At 37.0% G+C, this 11,801-nt stretch overlaps 1 protein-coding gene across 1 annotated transcript; it reads right to left on the bottom strand.

Annotated features, from left to right (window-relative positions):
• Positions 1 to 588: 588 nt before the first annotated feature.
• On the bottom strand, positions 589 to 8,410 carry LOC100549247 (ATP-binding cassette sub-family D member 2). Its single transcript, XM_010721615.3, has 4 exons — positions 8,269 to 8,410; positions 5,413 to 5,581; positions 2,101 to 2,195; positions 589 to 780 (listed from the first exon to the last, which is right to left on the bottom strand). Exons 1-4 carry the CDS (start codon positions 8,362 to 8,364, stop codon positions 604 to 606), a joined length of 537 nt encoding a protein of 178 aa, XP_010719917.1. The 5' UTR covers positions 8,365 to 8,410; the 3' UTR covers positions 589 to 603.
• Between the last annotated feature and the right edge of the window lie 3,391 nt (positions 8,411 to 11,801).

The raw sequence follows: 11,801 nt of genomic DNA, 5'->3' as shown, positions 1-11,801 counted from the left end.
AGCAATCAAAGATTCTCAGTGTTTGATTTTGCTTCCACAAAACAACCTATTTGGAAGTCTCCAAGGAGACATTTTAGGATCAATTGCATAAATTATTTTAGAGAGTCCAACAACAAGTCAGAACACAAATGAAGAATAAAACAGCCATGTTTCCTTTAGTGAAACGAGCATCTGTTATTAAAAAAAAAAAAAAGAAGGCAGTTTGCAGTTATTATTTGATTAGATTCTTGTTTTGAAGTGTAAGAGCTGAAGTTTTTACAATTATTTTGAACAATTCAAAATTTGGAAACCCAAATATCCTCACTGGTTTTGATCCAGAGTTTTAAAGTGAAATTGGAATATACTAAGTCTATTTCAAACTGTTTCACATTCTAGTTTGTTGTCATGACCCCAATCAACCAGAACTCATTAGCCATCAGGGGACTGCAGTCACCACAAGATGAGTACATCAGCTACCCATTTCCAGTGACTGAAGATCTGCATCAGCAACAACAAGGAATCAATATTTTTTAGCACTCTCAGTACAGCTGAGGTGGTGCTTAGCCCCTTGTAAGTAGGCTGTAAGATATCTAAGATTGAAAATAAGAGCAGCAGGGTCAAAATTCACGTAACCAGATAAATAGGTATCACATACCTTTGTGGTATATAAAACATGTGCTGTGGAGGGGGTTTGTAAAGGACTCCTTCATACACAGGCCACAAACCGCTTAAAATTCTGAAAAGTGAACTCTTTCCACACCCATTGGGACCAGTGATTAAAAGATTCATGCCCTCTTCAACCTATAGTGATAATGAAAAGATGTCACTGTGCAGTGCTCTAAGGCCCCTAGAAGGAATTATGCAAGCATTTATATCAAATTATTAACCCTTTTCATTAATTACCTGCATATTTTTTTAATGCAATCATTCTGGAAACAGTAGAATTAAATATAAAAATAAAAATAATTTCTACAAAGTCTGTGTATTTCTATAAGTGGTGCTAATTATAACATCAATCCATCACAGTCAGAATCAATTATTCTAATGTAAATTCAGTCCAAAGTTGTTAACAGCACAAAGAGCTGTGCTAAGCCATCAGTAATACTAATTTAAGCAACGTGAGCTTGATCAAATGATTTGGAAAATATAATTACCAGTGTTATTTTGGGTGCAACACGTTTGTTTTCATTCATTTAAATAGGACTCTGTGTATATATGAGTGTATATTCATGCACAATCACCGTGCACAATCACAATGTCAATATTTTATATAAACACATTGATTGTTATATTATAATTGCATTACATAATGTCTTTGTTAAGCCAAAGAAATAAATATAATTGTCCCTTTGGTTGTAAAGCTGCAATTTCACAAATCTGTAATTCCTACACTGGAGCCATTGGAAGCTTTGCTGTAACTAGGATCCTGCACTGCTACTTCAACTACTCCAGTTCCATACAGAGGTGATAAGAGAAAAAACCTAAATTAAAAAAAAACCTTTACCTAAATTAAAGAGCCTGCTGCAATTATTCACATTACTGTTCCAGTCATTTCAACCATTTTTAAAAGTAACCACCTGCATCAGAACATAAGATCAGGATATATATGGGAGAAATTCAGTAAAGGACAGAGAACAGTACCACGTGTAGCTAAAACAGTCTTTTAAAAACTCCTTTTTTTTTTTTGGAGTAAAGACTCCACTGTTACAGTGTAAAGGACTGCGAACCACGCTGTCACCTATTAGTACTGTTCTTCATTGCTGTCAGGTAAAACTAACTTCAGACTCAGCTTTTTCACAGTTGCTGTGAACTCAGACTTTTAAAGGAGCCCATGTGAGTCAAGCATCCCAATTTTACTGATGTTACCTAACATGGATGTGGACTCTCACATACACCTTTTAAAATCCTAGGTCTAATTTTTCATGTGTCAGCAGCACCATAAATCCTCTCTTCCTTTGAGCACTACACAAGTCTGCCTCTACAAAGCTACTATGCCTACCTTTCTGGACTTCCCCTTTTATCCATATGCTCCGCCAAGTACTTAACATAAGGTACATGAATTCTGTGCTGTTTATGTTAATGTGATGGCAACAATCAGAAGATTCTTGCATATCATCTTACTTTGAAGTTTAGTCTGGAAACCACCACATCGCCGTTCGGGGTAATAATAGGAACATTGTCACAAATTATTCCATGTTCAACATCAATAACTTTTCCTAAAAAAGAAAGAAAAAGCAACATTTAATGTTTTTTGAAACCTCCCATTAAGCAATGATACCCAACAGTCTCTGTGACAGCTGGGAAGCATAAGTTAGTGAGCTCAAAAACTGTTTTATGCTCCTCAGGTTCCTCAAGTGAAAAATTTGGATAGTAAATCTTAGCTGGTCAGAATTACACTGTCAATATTAGCCAAGAGTGTGTAATGAATCCTATATTTTATCATAAATAGACAATATGCATCATAAGTAGATAATGCACTATGAAGACAATTATTCACACACTGCCTGTATTTGCTATATGTTGTTTCAAGCAGGTGGTCGTCATCCATCAGCAAAAAAGTTCAAGGACATGTGAAGTCTAGTTCACCTTTACTTGGAGATTTCACTGGAAAATGAAATCTCCTTTTGCTACCAGCTATGAAACTGCTGGTAGTTCAGTCTTCTCCAGCAATTAGAGCAAAGGAGAATATATTTAATGGCTTGCTTCTACCTGTTTTTAAAGACACAGATACCATCAAGTTCTATTAGAAGTATTAATGGAAATATTTCACTCCAGTAACTAAAGTTCCTATTTGAATTTTAATTACACAATTTTAAATACACAATGTCCATCAGACATTTGGTTATATGTAACACAAGGACTTGGAAACTAATTCCTCTGTGAGTAATTAAAGAAAAAAAAAACCACACACTACCTTCTCAGTTGCCTGCTGATACACTCTTCCAACAGAACCTAAATAACCAGGTTCACAAGTACCAGAAATTACTATTGCATACAAGAAGCAAACAAAAAGGCTTTCCCTTTGTATCAGAAGACTGCATATTCTAAAACTTAGATTAACGGAACAAAGGAAAATGAAGCTACAGAAAAGTTAAGCTCATTACAACAGGATCTGGTATTTCCTTCAGCTAAGGTTAAAGTCTCATGTCTTCTATTAGAAGGCTCTTTGTTCAGTTGCTTCCAACTTTGCCAAATTACAGCAAGCTGAAAAAAATTTCTCTTTCATTTATCAATCTAAGTGCTATTTGTCCCTAACATAAGTTTCATTTAAAAGAGTTCAGCAGCACCAACATGAAACTGTGGAAAACAAAACTGTTTTCGTATTGAAAAAAAGCCATGATTGCAACCTTCTCATATCACTGACAGGCTCTACTACCTCCAGACTCGTCAATGGCACTCGATATACAGCTGGGAGATCAACCACACCCCATCAGCCATGCAGTTTTCACAGGTTCATGAACAGGCAGACAGATTTGGCCAAGACACTTCTCAGAAAAGGGCTGTACCTTTTTTCACTCCAACTACAGAAATATTTGCATGTGAATTGGCACCTAACTTGGAGAAGATCTCAAGCAAATCTGCAAAATTCGCTCACATTTCTGAAGAATGCAATTACAGTAGAAAAACTGTAGTTTAAAAAAAGATGTATGATACAAAATACTAAGCTAAGTACTAAGTAAACTTCATTCCCATTCCCTAAAGTCAGAGAGCTTGACAACCACAATGCGCTTTTAAACCTTGTAATTAGAAATACAATTTTGCAGATCTTCTGCACAGATGTATACAACCAGATTCCAACTTTGAAATTCTGAATTATTAGATACCTAATATATATAGCAATATAATCGTCTGTTAAAAATATCCTAATATTTCCCATATTTTCACAATGTTCTTATTGACAGTGGTGAGTGCAAGGCAAAGCAGTCATTCTTCAGGTACATAAGTTTGTATTGGACAATTTAAAAGGTGTGTGCGTGTTGAAAAAGCCTGTGGAAAAGCCGAATATTAAGAGTTTTCGTTTCTAACGGTGGAAATGTACATGCATGTAAGCACGTGTACTTTTATCCACATAAAAATCCACTCTGTGGGGATTTCTAAAGTACCAAGACTGAAAGAAAGGAGGAAAGCCAGCATACAATGGCTCTTGTCAAAAAAAGTCCAGGGCCTGTGGCCTAGATTCATCTGGCCTCAATTCTGCTTAAGTCCTTGTGCCTAGCGTTCCATACTGGCCAGCTGCCTCTGAGAGCCTGCAACCACTGCATACCAATTGCTAGCCACTGCAACGTGGGGGGAATTCAGGCTAGGTGAGATGTGCCACTCTGGTGGAATCAAAGCTCAAAAGGAAACACAAAAAGTATTCTTTCGCATCTGAATGTATTACCTCTTGTTTTTAAAATACAGAGTTATCTAAATGGCCCCAAAATTACTTTGCTGCTTCAAATAAGTAAACAAATTTTTCTCTCGTACGTGACAAAATGTAACAGCTGTACAACATCAAATGCCAGCCAAATACTGCCAAGACCTACAAGATTAAGGCATCAGCTGTTTCCACAGCTATCCACTGCACTGCATCACACTGTTTCCAAGAGCCTTCTCAGGAGACCATTGAGAAATTTGTGCAGAAGGGTAACGCTGTTGAAAGTGTCAGAAAAAGTATTTCGTAAAGAGTGCTCTGGTGCCTTCCACTCTAGTGAGATTTAAGTTTTCAGAAACTAGAGGGTGAGAATGAGGTTTTCCAACACCAAAGAAGATAAAAAAGAGAGAAGGTGTATAATGGAGCACAATAAGAAATAGATGAACACAGGAAATGCTTTGTGAAGGCTGCAGAGAGAAAGACAGAGGCACCAGAAGGAAACAAGGTAGGGACGGGAGGAAGAAGCTGCATATTCATCAGGTTATTTGGGAGAGGGGGGCAGAGAGAGTTGTCAGCCCATTTCCAGTAGAATATCCTCACTACAAGATGAAAAAGGCTGAGAGTAACTGAAAACAAATTATTTTTGTCAAAAAACTACAGAACCAATTTCTATTTCCCTCCTACCCTAAACAAAATAATGATGTTTGAAGATGAAAATGTTAGTCTCCATTTTCTGGGGGGAAAAAAAAAAAGTTAGAGGAAAGCAGGCACTGTCCATGCAGTGATAATAACACAATCACCACAACCACCACTTAAAATAGTACAGCTGAAATACTCTTTTCATTGTAAATTTTCACAGAAAACATTTGAGAAATCTTTGTGGAAATGTTTTAGAAAAGCACTGCACAAGCACAGAGTTACGAAACAGCAGAAAGATAAAACAGAAGGCAACGTGGTCTCTGGGGCACTAAAACTGGGAGATTGATTTTTTTGTAGAAACAAATCCTGTTCATCTACTGCCCTCTGCACCAGCCAGGCATTCCCCCAGGAAAAAGATATAATAAATGCGTCTTAATTACCCTTGATTTCTAAGGGTCCATTGACATGTGATTCTATTTTATCTTCATTCTTACTGTTGTTTTCAGAGCCTTGAATAACAGCAGTTCTCTTGTAGATGCCTCTCTTCACCTCATCAAAGACAGAAAACATGTTGTAGACACGGGCTGTGTATCCTGCTAACTCAGTAACCTGTGAAACAACAAATGCCTCATTTCAGTTATACTTCACAGATTCTGTAAGTGAAATGCTTGGCCAAAGATTCATGAAAAACATTCCCAGCTATTCTAACTACTTCTCAGTTATTACTCTGAAAGATCAGTGATGCATCTTTTGTCACTTATCAGTTTTTCCTCCTTTGAGATTCTGTCCTAACCAAAATGCCACCCACAGCTTCTAACAGCCAGCAAACACAATCTGAGGAGGACAGATGCCAGCCAATGTAATTTACTATTGCTCCAGTAAATAAGGAGGTTGCAGGACTACTCTTTTTCATTGATCAGTACAATCTTTAACATAGGCAGAATTCCTAACTTAGTTCAAAATAGCCTATGATACAAGAGAAAAACAAAATTTCTGCATTTTCCAGGAAAATACAGACAGACAGCAGTTAGAAAAATAGGCACCTGAAATTATATGGTTACTTCCTTGTGCTCTCCAAATCTCCAGTGAGAAAGTTGTGTGTCTCCTGTGTAAAACGGGTAGCACAAGGGTATTTGCTAATGAAAAATACAGCACAGAAAAGAAATGATTGTCTTATAATCTGCATGCTGGGGTACCAGAGCCAAATCTGAGATTCTGGATTGCAGATGGGAATTTTTAAAATAGTGAAGTCTCTTATAGGGCTATATGATTTTTTTATCTCTTTATTTCAGTTACCACCTGTTGAAAACAGGAAGAACAGATCTCTGCTCCAGGAGATTTCTTATTCACAGGAACTGACATCGCCAAAACTCCTAAAGAACTACCTCCATCTGCTGGCAGCAAAGAATTAAACCTGGGCATCTTATTATGTATAAATTATGAGATGTTTTTAAAATGAAAGATTTTTATAGTAAACACAGAGAGCAAGATAAGAATAGTGAGAAAGTCAGCATGAGATTATAAAATATTTAGCTTGCTGTAGTTAAATACATACAACTCATAATTCATTCCACCTGCAATGGGCATAAAAAGATTTAATATATGGAGAAATAATCCTGTGAAAATTTCACTGTACTAGACACAGATCTGAGTACTAGACAGGGTCACTGCTCCACTGGAGATTAGCAATTACACAACATCTCAGAAAACTCAGCCTGAAGAGAACAACCAGCCAATATTTCAATTCCACCAACAAGCAGTGATGCTTGATGGAGAAAATCCTGCACACAATGAATGAAAAGCGTAACAACTGCACCCTCAACAAAAAAAATGTGTAGGAAGTTTCCAGACCATGATCCTACAAACTTGCTTCATCATAACACTTAGTGCTACTATCTAAATATTGACCCACAAACAAAAGATGAGCCAATGTTATCTGCAAGCTGAACAATGCTGACTGGAAAACGGGCACTTGGGTGGACTGGGTAGGCAAGAACTGGAGCTCACTACCACTCGAAGTGGATTGAAGTATGCTGTCGAATTGGAAACTGCCTGAAACACAAAGCAAGAATGATAAACTGGTTGAAGTATTGCAGTATTTCTTTAAGGAAAGTAAAGTGTAAATTTAAGATAGAAGCTCAAAGAGTTGATTTTTGTTCTCATGCTGGCTGCATTATAATTTCACTATATAATAAATCTCATGAGTTTGTTCAGCTGTTACTACTATGTTGCAGGGAATTTGTTTTTCCAAAAAAATAAATGCACAATGTTTCTAAGTCCCCACACAGATCATATAAATAACTTAGATATTGAAAATAAAGTAGAATAACATCAGTGCACAATAGGTTATCTGGCAGTCCCTGTAGAGCAGAGGTCAGGCAGGGAAACAGCCAAAGCTACATAAGTCAAAATCACAGTCCATTAGAACTCTGTGGAAATACAACACAGACTCTGGCCTTAGCAGAGACTGTTTGAAGGTGCCAAACTACCCCTCCTCTTCCAATTTAAAAAGCTGTAGCTATTAAGGCTGGATTCCAAGTAAAGGAATTCATAATCTTTGATTGCAGTGCGTGCCTCCTCCCATTGCACTGGGAAAAGGCATCTCCACCAAAGGGATAAACAAAAGCTAACTCAACAAACACAGAACCACATTCAGAAGGAAACACTGAGAAGAGTAACAGCTTTGCCTGGATTTTCATTTGCTAAACAGTCTGTGCCTAGAGAAATCCCCTGGAGAGACCACAAACAGACTGGAACTGGGGTGATGACACCCATATCTGATCCTCCAGACAAACATCCTGCATTTCTGGGCTATCTGCAGTCATATGGCAGATTTTTCCTGAAAAAAATTTCTCTGCTGTACAAAATTACTTACTAATTAACAGGTTCAGAACAGTTTAAGTGGACAGGAAATAAGTATTCAGCTCTTTTTGCATTTCATACACATTTCAATGTGAGAGTCCCAATACACAGGTCCACTGAGAAGAGGACAACCTGAATTCAGAAGAAAGCTCTGAACCTCTATCAGCCAGATACTGGGAATTTCTATTGCTCTCTGATGGCACCTGAACACAGGTGTTAAAGATAATATCTATGTGTTGCATCATATCGACAGCTGTGCACTTTAGACTCTTTGTGGACTTAACTCTAAAGACCAAACTATCAGTTCAAAGTTTGCCATAGATTTAGTTGAGACAGTTACCTTAAAAAATAATATATTTTTAAATTTTACATTAGATGTAAACCCATTTTACTTTTACTTCCTTCACGTTTTGCGCATGACTGATGTACGATACCTCTTTGTATGAAGACATAATCCTTTCAATAGCATCTGCACCAGAGATCAGTAGGTTTCGTGATGTGGTAAAAGCTTCTGTTCTTTCACTAACCATTGCCTGCTTCTGGCCATCTTCTAATTCTGAAAGTTTTTTAAAAGAAGAAAATTCTGTTAAAATATTCTTTTGAAAATTATCTGCATAGATTAAATTATCATCAAAATGTGAACTTTTAAATTAAGAAAAATTAAACTCTATAAAAACAACCTTTCAGAAAGAACTGTTGAATGTAATTAGCATAGATAGCTTGGTAACAAAGGGTAAAGGGGAATGTACAAAAAGCATCTTCTTACACCAAATATCCTACTCTTTTATACTACTTGTCTCCTTGGGTAATTTCATCTTAACACATAATTATCCAATTTACAATTTTTCAAAATATGAAAAAGTGAAACCTAAGCACTGATCTGAAGCAGATTTTTTATAGCACTTTTACTGCTTTTGCATTCACATATTTGTTTTCAGCCTTTCTTATTTACCTACTTATTTACAAAAGAGACATTTATCTTGATGCAAACTTTGTAACATGGCAGTATTTCTATAAGAAAGCAGAAAGTTCTTCTCTTATTAAGGACGTGTTTAAATAGGATACCTCTCTCTCTCACAACAGTTTCTCTGCTCATCAGACCCCAGAAGAATACAGCAAACAATATTCTTTCACTTGGGAACTGCCTCACCTCCCTGGCAAGATCAGACTCCAGAAATCTACAGGCAGTAACAAAGCCAGATCTATCTTTCTGTCTTCTGGATCTAAATACTATCTTTTCATTCATATTCAAAAACAAATCCCTACGTAATTAAGTTTGAATCACTGAAATATTATCATTTCATCTGTGGAAAACTTTCTGTATTTCTCATATATTAACTTTGCTTATATACTTCAGCTATATGTTTTTCCTGTCCTCAGATGTTTCTATAATGTAATTTTTAATAATTTAACCAATTATACAGTGAGCACACTGTCATCTGATTGTGTGCAATCTAGCCACTCAGGCCACAAGGAGAGGCACGGTTTAAATAAAAAACAAAGAGAGAGAGAGAGAAGATGAAGTCTCTTACAAAGAAAGGAGGGATTATGAAACTCCTGCACATGTTGGCCTCATTTATTTACAAAGTCATTTTCATTCCAGGAAGAGTAAACTTTGGTGATAGCAAGAATTCAGTTAACTCACTGCTATAAACTAAAATAACATTTGTTTCTGATTTCTCAGAGAGCCAAATTTTACTGGTTTTGTTGGAATTATAGCTCATGCAGCCCACAGTATGTAGAACTACCAAAAATAAATCATTTAGGAACTTGCCTAAAGCAGTATTTCCTCCTGGATACATTTGCTTACAGCTGTTTCCAGCACCCAGGCTAGCTCATTAACCAACAATATGGAGATCTCTGCATACTGTTCATTTTAAGCATACTCCAAGGGGGGATATTTGACAAATTAAAATTACACAGAATTTATGAGTGTTTTGCTGTTTCAAAACATCTCTTACATGTCTAACCCATCAACATTTTGTGGACTTGCCTCTTGTTTGAAGAAGTGTGACACTGTAACAGTGCAGATTGTCCCTACTTCATGCAGTACATAAACATTTCCCTTTTCATTTATGTAATTGATGCTCCTTCTTGTGTTATAACCAAAATAAGAATTCATTATGTCCAGAAAAATCTAAGCCTTATTTTCAAAAATGGCTACTTTCCAGAAGCTGATGAGATCTTTGGAACACCAAAGGTTTAATACAACAAAAATGAGAAATATCATCAAATGGAAATCTTCACTTTGCCAGTTAATTTCCTATTTCCTAAATATCCCCATTAAAAATGATTTTTTTTTTTCCTTTTATTGCAGAATATATATATATTTTTAAGATTTCTTTCTTTCCCCTGAAGAAGTGTATGAAATCTGCTGCTTCACAACCGAAGTCTCAGGTCTGGTCACAGAACAAGTTTTATGCACTTCCTTTATTCTGGCAATTTGTCCTGAAGTCCAACATCTGTTCCTCCAGATTTGAATTAACTAGCACCTGACCTGCTGAGGCATAAGGCACCACTTTGCCAGCTAGATAAATGTTTGATCCAAGTTCAAGTCTATTCCATTCTTTCACTACTTGTTATACACTGGTTCTGACAGTGTCATTTCTCAGTATTAATTACATGTTTATGAAGAACCATTACAATATGCCTCAGGGCTCCATAATAGTTTCATGCTTTAACGTTATGTTGCTGGTACAAATATTCTTCTGCTTTACAACATGAATTATCTCTGTATCTTCTTTTTCTACATTTCAAAAATATTTATCAAAAGTGTACTCACGAGTAACAAGAATGCTATTTAGTTGAGCATGCACACAAATCAATTATCCATCATTTGTTCTGTATACTTTCACTGTGGCTTAATCCTTGCAAAGGACAGTCTTTTTCATTTTTTATTCATGCCGTAATACCAGGGAGATACATACAATGTGCAATCTTTCAGACTTTTCTCTGACTGCACTCATTCTCATCCTACAGACAGATTCTTACACTGAAGATGGCACTCTCACACTGATGGTGATTCTAACTCAGCACTTCTGCTTCTGCTTGCACAACCTTCACTAGCTGCATGAGGTGAAACAGCTTTTACAAACTCTTCTGTTTGGAACAGGACCTCCTGATATTTCTGAAGCTGCTGGCAGGATGCCAGCCAGGATGCTGATATGGTGTCCCCTGAGCCATGTGACAGGCAGCAGCTCAGGCAGCTGAGCACCCAGCCACGTGCAAGCACAATTGTGAGACTACTAAATAATGTGTGGGCAGGTCGAACCGAGCTTGTCAACTGAGTTGAACAGCCCTGATACGAAACATCCTTACCAAAATCTGCACCGAAAACAACACCTTTATTCCTATTTAAATGTACCAAATTTAAAACTCATCCTTCTGCTTACATTCCAGTATCCACCTAGGGAGTTTGTAACATTTTCTGCAGTTCCACTGGTTGAGGCAAACTCCCTGACCTGTCTTCATTCCCCCCTCCCTAACTACCTTCCTTTCTGCTCTTCTTTTTTCTTACAGCATCTACAATAACAAGTCTCAATTCACTTCTTGGAGAAGTTATGTCAACAGAATGTCAAAAACGATGACACCAAAGCCTCAAACACAAACTTCATTGCTCTTCTCCCAGTGAGTCAGGGGAAAACAGCAGTTCCTAACAGCCAACATGCAATACAATAACTAGCTATAATTACGCTGTGGTTTACAGAACAAGGAGATAAGCTTTCTAGGAAAGCTAGCAAGAAGTATCATTTTTTTAAATAGTAGGAGTTGTTGCAATAACCAGCATGCCATCCCAATAACAGCCAGAGAATGAGAACTGCAATTGTCATTATAATCTCATGGGAGTACCCCTAAGTCCCAAATGATAACTCTTTGTCAGATTTATGTTCTAAGCTGTATCTTTTGCATTGCTCCTCCCTCAGCTGACTTGCTATGCCTGAGTTACACATGAGACACGGACGTGGTA

Source organism: Meleagris gallopavo, chromosome 1 (assembly GCF_000146605.3).
Source record: "Meleagris gallopavo isolate NT-WF06-2002-E0010 breed Aviagen turkey brand Nicholas breeding stock chromosome 1, Turkey_5.1, whole genome shotgun sequence".
In the NCBI taxonomy this organism is placed as follows: Eukaryota; Metazoa; Chordata; class Aves; order Galliformes; family Phasianidae; genus Meleagris; species Meleagris gallopavo.
The sequence above is the reverse complement of the archived record's forward strand: the minus strand, read 5'-3'. Positions and strand labels throughout refer to the sequence as shown.

Excerpts from the sequence above, each read along its gene's own strand:
- LOC100549247 (XM_010721615.3), bottom strand. The coding sequence starts at position 8,364 with ATGGTTAGTGAAAGAACAGAAGCTTTTACCACATCACGAAACCTACTG. Across the intron at positions 2,196-5,412 it reads TGGACCCTTAGAAATCAAGG|GAAAAGTTATTGATGTTGAA; the intron begins GTAATTAAGACG and ends TTTCTTTTTTAG. Across the intron at positions 781-2,100 it reads TTTCCAGACTAAACTTCAAA|GTTGAAGAGGGCATGAATCT; the intron begins GTAAGATGATAT and ends TTATCACTATAG.